The following is a 16,424-nucleotide window of genomic DNA, read 5'->3' on the forward strand; positions in this document are numbered from 1 at the left end:
AAGAAGGTGTTTTAAAGCTGGTTTAAAATTATTTTTTATATTAAGCCAAATATAACCAAAGGAGCCCTATTAAAACACACACTCATTCATATTTCACACAAATATGTTAAAGCTCAAAGATGTTATGTACCAATAGAAATCAGAGTTCTTTTCACAGAGTGATGTCTCACTTACTCAATTGGTTGAGAGAATTTTCCAACGTCAGCCAGAACTCACGTTAGTAAGCTACACCTGATGGAAACCTTGGGAAGAGCGCCCAGCTTTCTGCTCTGTAAGCAGCACCAGGACAGGACTCGGTGGTCGCCACCCAGCACACACTGACCTGCAGCCATCGGGTACTCACCTCCCCCAGGCACAGTGACATCTGCATTCAAGGTGGCCAATTCTTTTGGCCCCTTCCCCATTCATCTGCTATGCCCAATCTGCTCATTTTCTCCCCTAAAATTTAGCAGGGTTTTTAGGTGAGGTAAATTTTAGCCGGCAGTCAATAAAATGAAACGGACTAAACTAGAAAAGGAACCACCAGTTTTAGAAATGCCTGTTAAATAGGTCGGTAAGCCTCAAGATTGGCCCGGCACAGAGACAGGAAGTTACCTAAAATAAAAAACAAAAGACTCCGCGAGCTGGGTACAGCTGTTTGGGGAGTTCTGGGACATTAATGAAAATGTAAATTTGTTTTCACTTTTGAAAATATGCTGGTTTCTAAGGTGGCCACAATCTTTTGTTATAAGAATCCCATTTTAACATTAAAAAAAATTCACTACTCCCTTCCCACATGACATGTTATATTTTTCATATCTGCTAATTCAGAAAACACATATACACTAAACACATCCATTCAAGGTACCCTGATGGCCACTCCAGGACCCAGCAGGGTTATGAAGCTCACCCTCAGAAACAACCGGCTGTCAGTAATTTTCAGGTATTTAGTATGTGGCCTCACAGAGAATTTGAGAAAATACATTTGTGGAAGCTTTTGAAAGAAACAATCTATAAAAAAGTCCTGGGAATAAAGCAGGGCACAGGCAAAAATTCCTGCCCTCATAGAGATGACATCCTACTGAGTGGAGGCAGGCAGTTAAAAATAAAAAGCTGACCCTGGCGGTTGGCTTAGCAGTAGAGCATCGACCTGGCATGTGGAAGTTCGATTCCTAGTCAGGGCACACAGAAGAAGCAAACACCTGTTTCTCTACCCCTCCCATTTCTCTCTCTTTCTCTTCCCCTTCTCTCTCTTTCTCTTCCCCTCCCACAGCCATGGCTCTAATGATTTGAGCAAGTTGGCCCTGGGTGCTGAGGATGGCCCCATGGCCTCGCCTCAGGCACTAAAATAGCTCAGTTGCCAAGCAATAGAGCAGCAGCCCCAGATGGGCAGGGTATTGCCTGGTAGGGTGTTTGCCAGGTGGATCCCTGTTGGGGTGCATGCAGGAATCACTCTGCCTCCCTACTTCTCATTTAAAATTAAAAAAAAAGGGCCCTGGCCAGCTAACTCAGTGGTAGAGTGTCAGCCCAGCATGTGGATGTGTTGGGTTTGATTCCCATTCAGGACACACAGGAGAAGCACTTATCTGCTTCTTACCCTGTCCCCTCTCACTTCTCTCTTTCTTTCTCTCTTTTTCTTTTCCTCCGCTCCTGCAGCCATGGCTCGATTGGAGTGAGTTGGCCCCAGATGCTGAGGATGGCTCTGTGGCCTTCACCTGAGGCACTAAGAAGAGCTTGGTTGCCAAGCAACAGAGCAATGCCCCAGATGGGCAGAGCATGCCCCCCTAGTGGGCTTTCCAGGTGGATCCCAGGTGGGGTGCATGCAGGAGTCTGTCTCTACCTCCCCATCCTCTCACTGACTAAAAAAAAAAGAAAAGAAAAAGATAAAGATAAAACTAAAATACATAGAATATCAGGTAGGCAAGTGCTATGGAAAAAAATAAGGGGGAGAAGAAGTGTGTGTATGCAGTCAAGCCAGGAGAAGGTAGCATTGAGTGGCAACCAAGAGCCACAAATGTGCCTGGGGTGTTCCAGAAAAAATAAAGAAAATCAGTGTAGATTGAGGGAGAGGGGCCAGGAAGGAAAAGGGTGGGCTCTGTACCAGATCATGGCAGGGAGAGGCAAACTGTCCAGGGTTGTTAGCAGAAGCATGACAGGATCCAAAAGGCTGGGATAGTGACACTCCGGCTGTTGTGGGAGGGGGCTGAGAAGGGTTGACATCATGGTGGAAGCAGAGAACCCAGGGGCTGTTGCAATGCTCAAGCAGAATGCTGGTGCCCTAGACCTGGCCGGCAGCAGTGAGGTGGGAGGAGCTGGGAGGCCTTGGATGTGTTCTGAAGGTGGAGCTGACAGCCTGTGCCAGTGTGGGATGTGACAGTAAGGGCGAAGATGACACAAAGGTTTTGGTCCAAGTAAGTGCAAGGAGGAAGCTGCTGGAGTTACTGAGATGAGGGGAGTGTGGCAGAGGTGTTTGGGGGCAGGTGAGGACGTGCTGGGTGTGAAGTACCTACTACGTATCCAAGGGGCAACACCTGTCAGGAAGCCAGGAAATTAACTTGGACGCTAAGAGATTCTGTCATAAACGTTAAATATTATTTCACATTTATATCCTAAATTCGCCCAGAATCAATTTTTGTGTGTGACATGAGTCTGGTATCTACCTTTATTCTCTTTTCCATATTGTATATGATTGTACCAGCACCATTTTGAACAGTACATCCTTTCCCCTACTGGCTCTGTCATCATATTTTCGGGGATGTGTGGCTCTGTATCTGGGGTCTCCATCATGGCCCAGTAATCTTTTGTCAATTCCTTGGCCATCACTACCCTATTCTAACACTACACCTACAGTGAGGCTTCAGCTGGACAAGTCTCCTCTCTTACTTTTCTTCTTTTAGGTCGTTCTGGCCCTTTGCCCTCCCATATAAATTTACTATTATTTTATCAACTTCAACAAATAATCCTGCTAGAGTTTTGATTAAGAGAGAATTGACTTCTTTATCATGTCCAAGATTGTGCTATAACTCTTCGTTTATTTAGGTATTCCTTAATGTCTATCAATAAAGTTTGATAGTTTACCCCATAATGGGATTAAAGCTATTCTACCATTTACCCTTAGATATTTTATATTCTTTGGCATGAGTGTAAATAGCATCTTCTCCTTAAATGATTTCTAAGCACCCAATGCTAGTCTATAAACTGTCTTTTATTTAACAACTTAGTAGCCAACAACTTTAAACTTAGTATTAATTCTAATGATCTGGTCACATCTTCACTCTGATTTTCTATATAGAGAATATATCATCTGCAAAAAGTAAGTTTTGTTTCTTTGTTTTGAATCCTAACAATTTTTCTTTCATTCTTTTTCGGTTTTGTTTTATTTTTTATTTTTTCTTTATTACTGTAATAGCTAGACTCTCCAGTCCAATGTTAAACAGTAGTCATGACTACTGGCATCCTCACCCTGTTCCTTAAAGTAAAAGGAAATTTTAATGTTTTATCATTATGTATGATGTTTGTTAAAGATTTTTCCGTATCCCAGTCTGACACTCTATCCACTGCGCCACCGCCTGGCCAGGCTGTTAAAGATTTTTATAGATGTCTTTAGCAGATTATGGGGAGTTGTCTTATATTTTTCTTTTGTTAAAATATTTCATATACATTGGCCCACTGCTCTGCACAAAATTGTGCCAATTTACACTATACTCATCAGGGTGCTGATCAGAAACTACAAATTTTAATGTCTTATGCTGGCCTTAGTTTAATCATTTCAACTGCATTTAATATAAAGTTTTATGAAATCCAAAATACTGAGCTATCTCTTATCTTCTTCAATAAAAATAATAAGGTTAAGATGATAGGATATTGATATTCTGGTACCCAAAAAAGGAAAACATGGAAAAAAGTCTTTTTAAAATAAATTGTTTATGTTTTGAAATTTAGAAGAACATTTTAACAACAGTTGAATAAGAGCATAACCAGGCTTTGTCACTCACTGACTGCTTGACCTTGGCAGGCCTCCATTTTCTCATCTTTAAGATGGATGTGATAGTGGCTATCTCAGAGGAGTATTAAGGTACAGGGGTCCTCAGGTTATGACACAGTTCCATTTCTACAACAGTGACATAACCCGAATTTTGGTGTAAGTCAAAACACACCCTAGCCTAACTCACTTACCTATCCTAACACAGTTGTGAAATTATAATCTAGAACATAAAAACACGCCAAAATGGCAGAGGTAAGCATACTGGGGGACACCAACTCCCTCACTCATAATACAGCATTACTGCGTATTCTGCTGCATAACCAAACTAGTTCGCCCACACTGTATGATGCTAACAGCGTAAACCGAAACACTCACGTCTCAATTTTTTAAATTTCTTATGGGAATGAGCATCATAAACTCGAAACATCATATGTCGAGACTATTGTAATCCAAGGACCACTGTATTAAATAAGATGATGTTGGTAAAGTACAGAGCCTGAGAGAAAATAAACTCTCAAAACTGGTAGCTAATATTAGTAACTTTCCCCAAGTGACTCTACTAGTGGGTGGGGTGGCTGAGATTTGACCCCAAATTTACCTGAATCCAAAACCCAGGAGAAACCCTTCCAAGTTGCATGTTGTTACAGGACTTAGAGCTTGTTGTTCCGGGAGATCTCCTGCTCAGTAGAGCAGATTTTCTTGCTGCCTGTTTCCTCACCTGAGCCCTGCGAGGACAAAGGAGTGGGGTCCCTTCCTGATGTGTCATAAAACTGATAAACAAAGTTAAGCTCACTCAGCTATATACTTACAGAAGATAGATGACATTAATTCTTCCAAACAGCTTATTGGTAAAATTTCTAATGAGGTTTTTGATACAGTAAATATCCTGTGACTCTGTTCTTCGGCAATGAACGACTTCGACCCTTCCTCTTGGAGAAGTGAGTATTGACATTTTTTTATCCTGTCCTAAAAAGAGAGAAAGCAGCCCACTGTTAATCTGAGATGACAAGGCAGTCCAGTTACAGTACTAACAAAACTGGACATTAACTCAATTTTCATATGTTCAGCGTGAACGTGGTGTTAGAATGCTGGTGCAACACATTCTCCCCTGGGGATAGGCAGTGAAAACCGCCACCACAAACACCTGACATGTTTCTCTCCAGGAGAACGATGTTTCTGAGAACTGGCCTGTCCAGACATTTTTGCAACTGTAGTCTTTGTTTCCAAAACCAAGTGGCTTTAATATTTATTTTTAGATTTTATTTTATTCATTTTTAGAGAGAAAGGAGAGAGCGAGAAAGAGGGGAGGAGCAGTAAGATTCAACTCCCATATGTGCCTGAACCAGACAAGCCCAGGGCTTTGAACTGGTGACCTTAGTGTTCCAGGTTGACACTTTATCCACTGTGCCACCACAGGTCAGGCAAATCAAGTGGTTTTAAACTATTCTAACAATCGGCTTGAAAAATACTGGAAGAAAGTATTAACTGACTCAGAGTCTTCATATATTTAATTAGCCACCAATGGATATGGTCAAGAGTTACAGGGTAAATACTGGCAGCTGCTGTCCATGTTCTAGAGTCCCCAAACTGGAGTCCTGAAGGCTGACAGTCCTTGAGAGAGAGCTTGAGACAAAGTGTGCTGTGGTCAACTGAGTAAGTGTAAGAAATGCAGCTCATGATAGCGTTGCTGAGGGGTTGTCATAGCCCATCAAAGCCTTTAAGGATTTCTTCAAGGAAATGCCTGCTTCTTCTATGTAACCAAGCCTTTCCCATGGCCTTTCTGAGGAGAATCTCTAATGGCAACAACAGTGGAGAGCCTCATGTTTCCAAAAGGCACTTCGGGGAGTGCTCCTGACAGGAACATATGCCACAAAATGATTTCAACCTCTCTCCTTCTCCCTTTCCTTTCCTTCTTCCTCCATCCATCTCTCTCTCCCTCCCTTTCTTTTCCTCCTTTCTCTTTTCCAGGGAAAAATACTGTATTATGGACCGGACAGTGAGCTCAAAAACAGGCAGATTAGATATCGAAGATATCCAAGCGAGAAGAAGAGATGGCAAGATGGCGCTGTAGTAGGCGGATGTACCAACTCCCACCTCCCAGAACCAAAGAGGATTAAAACTTAATTTTAAGAACAATCAACTTGAAAAACCAACTTTGGACTAAACAAAGAAGGATTCTTTAATCAAGGATCACTGAAGAAGCCACACTGTGACTGGTAGAAAAAGCAGAAACACAGAGAGAGGGCAGCCCAGCTCCCGGGAGTGAGTGGCAGCCCGAGGAACTCGCATGACTGGAGGGGAGTTTAGCAGAGAGGGGAGGGTCCTGGGCCCCAGGAACGAAGCCCCAGCCTGCAGCCCCAGAGCCTAGAGGAGGCACATGGACAGTATTTAGCTGCGAAAAAGGCAGGACACTGTTTGCGAGAAAGAGACAGATTTCTCAGACCCAGGATTCATCTTAAAGGGTCTGCGCAGAAAACCTCTTACACAACGACTCACCTGGGACTCTGGGGGAAGGGGAGAGCTGAGAGGACCGGAGTAGCAGGAAGAGAGTATAATCTAGGAGGCAAAGGGAGAAACACTTTGAGGGACAGTCACCCTAACCCCTGGGCTGAGTCACTTCCCAAATCTAAACTGAATATTTTTCCTGGAACCAGCAATACCAGCAAAGGGAAGCAGGACACCAGACAAACAGAAGCTCTCCTGCTGCAGTCAGAGCACAGTCCCTTAGAAGGAGGGAGCCATCAGGGATACAGTATTGAGTGCTAAGGTTTGAGCTGCATCCAAACCCCCATACTGCTGAGTGCTCACCAAAGGGCAAGCAGCAGCAGGATGTGGAGCGCATCCCATGGGGGTGGGGGGCAGAACCCGGGGGCTAGCCACAGCTGCAGCTGCGGCTAGGCTGTGGCCCGCCCGGACGCACGAGCATAGTCCTTCCCTGCAGGGGCGGAGGTGGGGGGCCGGTTGCGGCTCTGAAAGGAGCACACAAAGCGATCCAACCTACGGCCATGGGCCAGGAGCGAGAGCGGTCCTGCCTATATTCCTGCCCTCGGTGGCAAGGGAAAAGCCAGGGAACCAAGTGAGACTTGCAGCTGGGACAGGAGCGCAGCCCCACCCGCTGGGGTGGGGTGGAGACAGGGGCCCAGCCAGGACTTGCAGCCCAGGCGCACAACACAAACACAGTTCCGCCTGCAGAGGCAAGGCAGAAGCCACAGCGACCACCAAAGCAGGTTGGCACTGGCAATGCCCATGCCCCAACGCCTGAGGTGGCAGCAGAGGGGGTGGCAGGCCTGTAGAAAGACCACACCTAGGAAACACAGAGGCCACACCCATTGGACTCCTGTGGCCACATCCTTCTTATACACAGACAAAATGGGAAGGCAGAGAAATGCAACTCAAATGAATCAACAAGAGAAATACCCAGGAAAAAATCTGAATGAGATGGAAATAACCAAATAACCAGATGCAGAGTTTAAAATAATGATTGTTAGGATGCTCAAAGATCTTAGAGCTACAATGGATGGACATAACGAGCACCTAAATCAGGGGTCAGGAACCTTTTTGGCTGAGAGAGCCATGAACACCACATATTTTAAAATGTAATTCCGTGAGAGCCATACAATGATCCATGTACGTTATGCATTATCCAATAAAAATTTGGTGTTATCCTGGAGGACAGCTGTGATTGGCACTAGCCACCCACAACCACGAACATGAGCGGTAGGAAATAAATGGATCATAATACATGAGAATGTTTTATATTTTAACGTTATTTTTTTTTATTAAAGATTTGTATGCGAGCCAGATGCAGCCATCAAAAGAGCCACATCTGGCTCACAAGCCATAGGTTCCTGACCCCTGACCTAAATAAAGAAATAGCAAGTATAAAAAAGGACATTGAAATAATAAAAAATAATCAGTCAGAAATGACAAATACAATATCAGAAATGAAGACCACACTAGAAGGAATTAAAAGCAGAGTGGATGAAGTTGAGGATCGAATCAGTGAGTTAAATGACAAGATAAATGAAAGCATGGAAGCAGAGCAGAAAAAGAAAAGAGGCTCAAAAAGTCTGAGGAAACTCTAAGAGAGCTCTTTGATAACATGAAGAGAAATAACATCCACATTACAGGGGTTCCAGAAGGAGAAGAGAAAGAACAAAGGATAAAGAATCTGATTGAAGAAATCATAGCTGAAAACTTCCCTATTGATAAAGAAAAAAGTCACACAAGTCCAAGAAGCACAAAGAGTTCATTAAGGATGAATCCAAAGAGGCCTACATGAAGAAACATCATAATTAAAATACAAAAATTAAAAGATAAAGAAAGAATACTAAAATCTATAAAGAGAAAAGCAGTCTATTACCTACAGAGGAACCCCCATAAGGATGACATCTGACTTCTCAACAGAAACATCAGAGGCCAGAAGGGAATGGCAAGAAATAGTCAAAGTAATGCAAAACAAGAGCCTACAACCAAGACTTCTTTATCCAGCAAGGCTATCATTTAAAATTGAAGGAGAAATAAAAAGCTTCTCAGACCAATAAATAAATAAATAAATAAATAAATAAATAAACTCAAGGAATTCATTACAACCAAACCAATGCTGCAAGAAATGTTAACGGGCCTGCTGTAAACAGACAAACGAGGGGGTAACTAGTAAAAGAGGAATGTAGATTTAAAGAATAAAATGACATAAAACAACTACATATCAATAATAACTTTAAATGTAAATGGATTAAATACTACAATCAGAAGACATAGGGTAGCACCATGAATAAGAAAACAAGACCCACATGACCAGATGGTGGCGCAGTGAATAGAGCGTCGGACTGGGATGCGGAGGACCCAGGTTCGAGACCCCAAGGTCGCCAGCTTGAGCACAGGCTCATCTGGTTTGAGCAAAAGCCCACCAGCTTGAACCCAAGGTCGCTGGCTCCAGCAAGGAGTTACTTGGTCTGCTGAAGGCCCGCGGTCAAGGCACATATGAGAAAGTAATAGATGAACAACTAAGATGTTGCAACGCGCGCAATGAAAAACTAATGATTGATGCTTCTCATCTCTCTCTATTCCTGTCCGTCTGTCCCTGTCTATCCCTCTCTCTGATTCACTCTCTGTCTCTGTAAAAAAAATAAAAAATAAAAATAATAAAAAAGAAAACAAGACCCGTACATATGCTGTCTACAAGAGACCCACATCAAAACAAAAGATACACATAGACTGAAAGTAAAGGGATGGAAAAAAATATTTCACGCAAATGGAGTTGAAAAAAAAGCTAGGGTAGCAATACTTATATCAGACAAAATAGACTTTAAAACAAAGGCTATAGTAAGGGATAAAGAAGGTCACTACATAATGGTAAAGGGAGCAATTCAACCGGAAGATATAACTATTATAAATATTGATGCACCTAGTATAGGAGCACTTAAATATATAAAGCAGATTTTGATGGGTATAAAGGGTGAGATCAACAGCAATACTATAATAGTAGGGGATTTTAATACTCCACTAACATCACTGGATAGATCCTCAAGAAAGAAAATTAACAAAGAAACAGCAGACTTAAAGGACAAACTAGACCAACTAGATTTAATAGATATCTTCAGAACCTTTCACCCTAAAGCAGCAGAATATACATTCTTTTCAAGTGCTCATGGTATATTCTCTAGAATAGACCATATGTTAGGACACAAAATGAGTCTCCACAAATTTAAGAAGATTGAAATCATATCAAGCATCTTCTTGGATCACAATGGCATGAAACTGGAAATCAACTACAATAGAAAAACTGAAAAACACTTAGAAACTAAATAGCATGTTATTAAATAACAAATGGGTTAACAAAGAGATCAAGGAAGAAATCAAAAATTTCCTTGAAACAAATAAAAACGAACATACAACAACTCAAAATTTATGGGACATAGCAAAAGCAGTCCTGAGAGGGAAGTTCATAGCACCACAGGCTTACTTTAAGGCTAGAAAAAGCTCAAATAAACAATTTAACCCTGCATCTAAAAGAACTAGAAAAAGAACAGCAAGTAAAACCCAGAGGAAGTAGAAGGAAGGAAATAATAAAGATCAGAGCAGAAATAAATGATATAGAGGCTAAAAAAACAATACAGAGGATCAATGAAACCAAGAGCTGGTTCTTTGGAAAAGAAAACAAGATAGATGAACCATTAACCAGATTCATCAAGAAAAAAGAGAGGGGACTCATAAATAAAATCAGAAATGAGACAGGAGAAGTAACAACTCACACAGCAGAAATACAAAGGATTGCAAGAAAATACTATGAAGAACAGTATGCTATAAAATTAGACAACCTAGAAGCCCTGGCCGGTTGGCTCAGTGGTAGAGCGTTGACCTGGAGTGCAGGAGTCCTGGGTTCGATTCTCAGCCAGGGCACACAGGAGAAGCACCCATCTGCTTCTCCACCCCTCCCCCTCTCCTTCCTCTCTGTCTCTCTCTTCCCCTCTCACAGCCGAGGCTCTATTGGAGCAAAGTTGGCCCGGGTGCTGAGGATGACTCCATGGCCTCTGCCTTAGGCACTAGAATGGCCCTGGTTGCAATACAGCAACACCCCAGATGGGCAGAGCATCGCCCCCTGGTGGACATGCCGGGTGGATCCCAATCGGGCGCATACAGGAGTCTGTCTGACTGCCTCTCCATTTCCACCTTCTGAAAAATACAAAAAAAAAAAAAATTAGACAACCTAGATGAAATGGACAAATTCCTCGAAACATATAATCGTTCAAAAAACAATCTGAAAGAATCAGAAAACCTAAACAGACTGATTTCATGAAATGAGATTGAAACAGTTATAAAACACTCCTAACAAACAAAAGTCCTGGGCCAGATGGCTTCACAGGCAAATTTACCAAATATTTAAAGAAAAACTAACTCCTATCTTTCTCAAGCTATTTCAAAAAATTGAAGAGGAGGGAAGACTTCCAAACTCCTTTTATGAGATGAGCATAATACTGATTTCAAAACCAGGCAAAAACACTAAAAAGAAAGAAAACTATAGTCCAATATCCCTGATGAACTTAGATGCTAAAATTCTCTACAAAATATTAACAAACTGGATCCTTCAATACATGAAAAAAATCATACACCATGATCAGGTGAGATTTATTCTAGGGAGACAAGGCTGGTACAATATCTGCAAATCAATCAGTGTGATTCAACATGTAAACAGAAGAAAAGATAAAAATCACATGATAATATCAATAGATGCAGAAAAAAGCATTTGATAAAATCCAGCACCCATTTATGATCAAAACTCTCAGCAAAGGAGGGAAACAGGGATCATACCTCAACATGATAAAGGCCATCTATGACAAACCCAAAGCCAACATCATAATCAATGGGCAAAAATTAAAAGAAATCCCCTTAAGATCAGGAACAAGATAGGGGTGCCTCCAATCACCACTCTTATTCAATATAGTTCTGGAAGTCCTAGCCACAGCAATCAGACAAGAAGAAGGATAAAAGACATTCAAATTGGAAAAGAAGAAGTAAAACTATCATTATTTGCTGATGATACAAGACTATACAGAAAACATTGAAGTCTCAGTCAAAAAACTACTGGACCTGATAAATGAATTCAGCAAGGTGGCAGGATATAAAATCAGTATTCAGTAATCAGTGGCATTTATATGTACCAACAATAAACTGTCTGAAAGAGAAATTAAGGAAACAATCCCCTTCACTATTGCAATAAAAAAATAAAGTACTTAGTAGTAAATTTAACCAAAGAGGTTAAAGATTTGTACTCGTAAAATTATAAAGCATTGATAAAGAAAATCATGGAAGATGCAAAGAAGTGGAAGCATATACTGTGTTCATGGATAGGAAGAATAAACAGCCTGACCAGGCGGTGGCGCAGTGGATAGAGCATTGGACTGGGACGTTGAAGGACCCAGGTTCGAGACCCCGAGGTCACCAGCTTGAGCGTGGGCTCATCTGGCTTGAGCAAAAACTCACCAGCTTGGACCCAGGGTCGCTGGCTCCAGCAAGGGGTTACTCAGTCTGCTGAAGGCCCGCAGTCAAGGCACGTATGAGAAAGCAATCAATGAACAACTAAGAAGTCGCAACGCGCAACGAAAAACTAATGATTGATGCTTCTCATCTGTCTCCATTCCTGTCTGTCTGTCCCTGTCTATCCCTCTAAGTCTCTCTCTGTCTCTGTAAAAATAAAAAATAAAAAATAAAAAAAAGAATAAACATCATTAAAATGTCTATATTACCCAAAGCAATCTATAAATTCAATGCAATTTCTATTAAAATACCAATGGCATACTTCAAAGATATAGAACAAATATTCAAAAAATTTATATGGAACCAAAAAAGAACACAAATAGCCTCAGCAATCCTGAAGAACAATAAAGTGGGTGGTATCACACTTCCTGATATCAAGTTATACCAAAGGCCAACATACTCAAAACAGCTTGTTACTGGCATAAGAACAGGCTAGAGAACCCAGAAATAAACCCACACCTCTATGGACAATTGATACTTGACAAAGCAATTAAGAGTATACAATGAAGTAAAGACAGTCTCTTTAACAAATGGTATTGAGAAAATTGGACAGGTACTTGCAAAAAAATGAAACTGGATCACCAACTTACACCATTCACAAAAATAAACTCAAAATGGATAAAAGACTTAAATGTAAGTCATGAAACCATAAACATCCTGGAAGAAAACATAGGTAGTAAACTCCCCGATATATCTCGTAACAATATTTTTGCTGATTTGTCTCCATGGGCAAGTAAAATAAAGGAAAGGATGAACAAATGGGACTATATCAAACTAAAAAGCTTTTGCACAGCTAAAGACAATAAGAACAGAATAAAACGACAAACCACATAATAGGAGAATATATTCGCCAATATGTCAGATAAGGGGTTAATAACCAAAATTTATAAAGAACGTGTAAAACTCAACACCGGAAGGTAAACAATCTAATCAAAAAATGGGCAAAAGAAATGAATAGACACTTCTCCAAAGAGAACATACAAATGGCCAATAGACATATGAAAAAACGCTCAACATCACTAATCATTAGAGAAATGCAAATTAAAACCACAGTGAGATACCACCTCACACCTGTCAGAATGGTGCTCATTAACAAAACAACACATAATAAGTGCTGACGAGGGTGTGGAGAAAAGGGAACCCTCCTGCACTGCTGGTGGGAATGCAGGCTGGTGCAGCCACTGTGGAAAACAGTATGGAGATTCCTCAAAAAATTAAAAATGAAACTGCCCTTTGACCCACTTTTAAGAATATATCCTATGAATACCAAATCACTGATTCAAAAGAAGATATGCACCCCCATGTTTACTGCAGCATTGTTTACAATAGCTAAGATCTGGAAACAGCCCAAGTGCCCATCAGTGGATGAGTGGATTAAAAAGCTGTGGTACATATACACAATGGAATACTATGCAACCTTGAGGAAGAAGGAAATCTTACCTTTTGCGACAACATGGATGGACCTGAAAACTACATATTATGCTAAGTGAAATAAGCCAGGTAGGGAAAGAAAAATACCATATGACCTCACTCATTTGAGGAATCCAATGACCAATGTGAACTGAGCAATGGAACAGATGCAGAGGTGGGATCAAAGGGACCAGAGGGAAAGTGGTCAGAGGGAAAGTAGAAGATGGGATCAGAGAAGGGAAAGAGATTAATGAAATTATATACACATAACACAGCATTATAGAGAACAGGACAGCAAATCCTGGAGGAAAGGGGGGAAGGCAGTGGGGGAGGAAACGGGGGGGGGGCGAAGGGAATAAGGGTGTGGGGGGAGATATATTCAGGGGGACACTTGAATCTTTGTAAACACAAATTAAAATCATAAATAAAAAAATAAAACAAAAACAGGCAGAATAATTTTTCACCGTGGGATTGAATGTAAGAACAATATGGAACATTTCCAGCACCCTGGAAGGTGCTGCCTACCACCCCCGTCACCCTGCCCCTCCAAAGGTATCTACTACTCTGACATCCGTCTCACAGATGATGTTTGCCAATTTTTAAAGATCATATAAATTAAGTAATATGGTGTGTATAGTTTTCTTTCAAAACACAATATATTTTTGGCTTGTTGTTGTTTATAGATATACATACTCTTGCACAATTTTTATTTTGTGAAACTACCAAAAACCTTGAGCATCACAGGGGTCTGAGACAGCACTGGCCTGAGCTCCTCCAGTCAGAGGAGGAAACTGAGACCCAAGAGGTGAAGTGGCTTGTTTCAGGACACACATGTTTGGTCAGAGATATAACCTTGGGCATCTCCTTCCAGCCCAGACCCCTGTCACTGCCACCTGTTCAAGTGATTTGTAGGATGTCTCTGTGGATAGGAAGTCCCCCATCCTCACGGTCTACTGGTATTCAGATTTACTGCAGCTCGATTGTTCTTAACCATGAAGCTTCAGATGTTAGGGTGTGAGGAGCAGGTTATGCAGGGGGACTTGTGAAGGGGGCAGATGGCAGGCAGAAATCTCATCCTATGGACTTTGTCTCAGTGAAGTCCTGCCACTCTCAACTTTGCAGGCATACAAAAGGGTTTCACCAGCACACTAAAGTTAACCCAGCCCTGGGGAATGACCATACATTGCTCAGCCTCATAGAAAATGAGAGGACAAGTACAAAATACCAATGTATTCATTTACAAAGAGAAAGTCAACAGCAATGCAGTCCAGATGTTTCTGTAGCCCAGTTAAAAAATAAGTCACACGGGCTAAGTACAAGTCTGATTTATTCTCCTTACCAGGGTGGAAGGGACCCATTTCTCTACCTGCCATGTGCTATGTGGCCACTATCCTGCAGCCTTGGTGTCAGGGTGACTGCAGAGGAATGGGAACCTCAATCCAGACTCGCTCCAGCCTGATGTTGCCTGGGGAAATGTCAGCTCAGAATGGCAGATCTTCACATTTTGCATGGGAAGAAAAACTTGGTATTTATATAACATCAAAGTTTTAAATATTGCCTCAGAATTCTTTTCACACTCTGTAGATTAAATAAGCATTTCTTTAAGTTGGTTTAATTTCCACTCCTGCCGTGGCAGAGTCACCACACACTCTCTCTTTGTAGACCAACAACACGGAAAGCCCAGCTATCAGAGCGTGGTCAAGACGCAGAATGTGGAATTAGAGTACCAGGGAGGTGAACCAGCTTCTATCCCTTATAGCTGTGACCTGGAACAAATTATCTAACTCTCTGTTCCTTGTCTGTAAATTAGAGAAAGCATGCATACCTCAAAGAGTTTTATTAATGAGTTATATGTACAAAACACTGTCTTACATAGTTAAGTCTTAGTACATATCAGCAATCATTAATATTATTATTATTGAGCAGGACATTCTCAGGGTTCAAAATAGTCAACCTCAAGAAGTTTCTCACCAGTCCTGAAGCCTGAGGTATCTTCATCCACTGTAGAGATGTCAAGCCAAGAAAATCAGAGATGGCCAAGCTTGGGTGACACCACAGTTTTCCAAAACATCTCCATGGTGTTGATGACCACAGAGCCAATCGATCCCCTTCGTGATAGACACTTACTTTCCTAGATAAACAAACATACCTTCAATCAAGTTGCAATCAACTTATTTTTACTTATTAATTTCAGCAAGAGAGGATGTGAGAGAGAGAGAAAGAGAGAAAGAGAGACAGGAACATCAAGCTGTTCCTGTATGTGCCCAGACTGGGAATCAAACAGGCAACCTCTGTGCTTCAGGATGATGCTCTAACCAATCGAGTTATCTGGCCAGGGCTCTTGACGTTTCATTTTTTTAATTACTTTTAATTACACAGTAATGCATTATAATGCACTTCATTATATGTTCTCATTGCAAAAAAACATAAAACTTTACAAATAATAGTGAAATCTGGTCTTTTTATTGTGGTCAAATATACACAACATAAAACTGCCCATTTTAACCACTTTTCAGTGTACACTGGAATTAAGTACATTCACAATGTTACTCAACCATTACCACAGTCCACATCTAGAACTTTTCATCTGAAATCCTGTTTTGAAACTCTTGATCTCAATCCTAGTCCTCTCTTTTTTGGGTTTGGCATGTGTATAATTTCAGACAATATTTTCTCTTTTTTTCTTCTTTTTTTTTCTTTGTATTTTTCTGAAGCTGGAAACGGGGAGGCAGTCAGACAGACTCCCGCATGCGCCCGACCGGGATCCACCCGGCATGCCCACCAGGGGGCGATGCTCTGCCCATCCAGGGCGTCGCTCTGTTGCGACCAGAGCCACTCTAGCGCCTGGGGCAGAGGACATGGAGCCATCCCCAGCGCCCGGGCCATCTTTTGCTCCAATGGAGCCTGGGTTGCGAGAGGGGAAGAGAGAGACAGAGAGGAAGGAGAGGGGGAGGGGTGGAGAAGCAGATGGGCGCCTCTCCTGTGTGCCCTGCCGGGAATCGAACCTGGGACT

At 41.7% G+C, this 16,424-nt stretch overlaps 1 protein-coding gene across 2 annotated transcripts in view; it reads right to left on the reverse strand.

Moving 5' to 3' along the window:
* CFAP61 (cilia and flagella associated protein 61) overlaps positions 1 to 16,424 on the reverse strand; it is a 381,775-nt gene that overhangs the window by 359,464 nt on the left and 5,887 nt on the right. For both annotated transcript variants that reach the window (XM_066236726.1, XM_066236727.1), the window contains exons 2-3: positions 15,383 to 15,542; positions 4,774 to 4,930 (exon numbers count right to left, since the gene is read on the reverse strand). In XM_066236726.1, the coding sequence (XP_066092823.1) occupies positions 4,774 to 4,916 (143 nt within the window). In that variant the 5' untranslated portion in view covers positions 4,917 to 4,930; positions 15,383 to 15,542. The remainder of the gene's footprint in view (positions 1 to 4,773; positions 4,931 to 15,382; positions 15,543 to 16,424) is intronic.

The sequence above is a fragment of the Saccopteryx bilineata genome, chromosome 6, assembly GCF_036850765.1.
Source record: "Saccopteryx bilineata isolate mSacBil1 chromosome 6, mSacBil1_pri_phased_curated, whole genome shotgun sequence".
Taxonomy (NCBI): Eukaryota; Metazoa; Chordata; class Mammalia; order Chiroptera; family Emballonuridae; genus Saccopteryx; species Saccopteryx bilineata.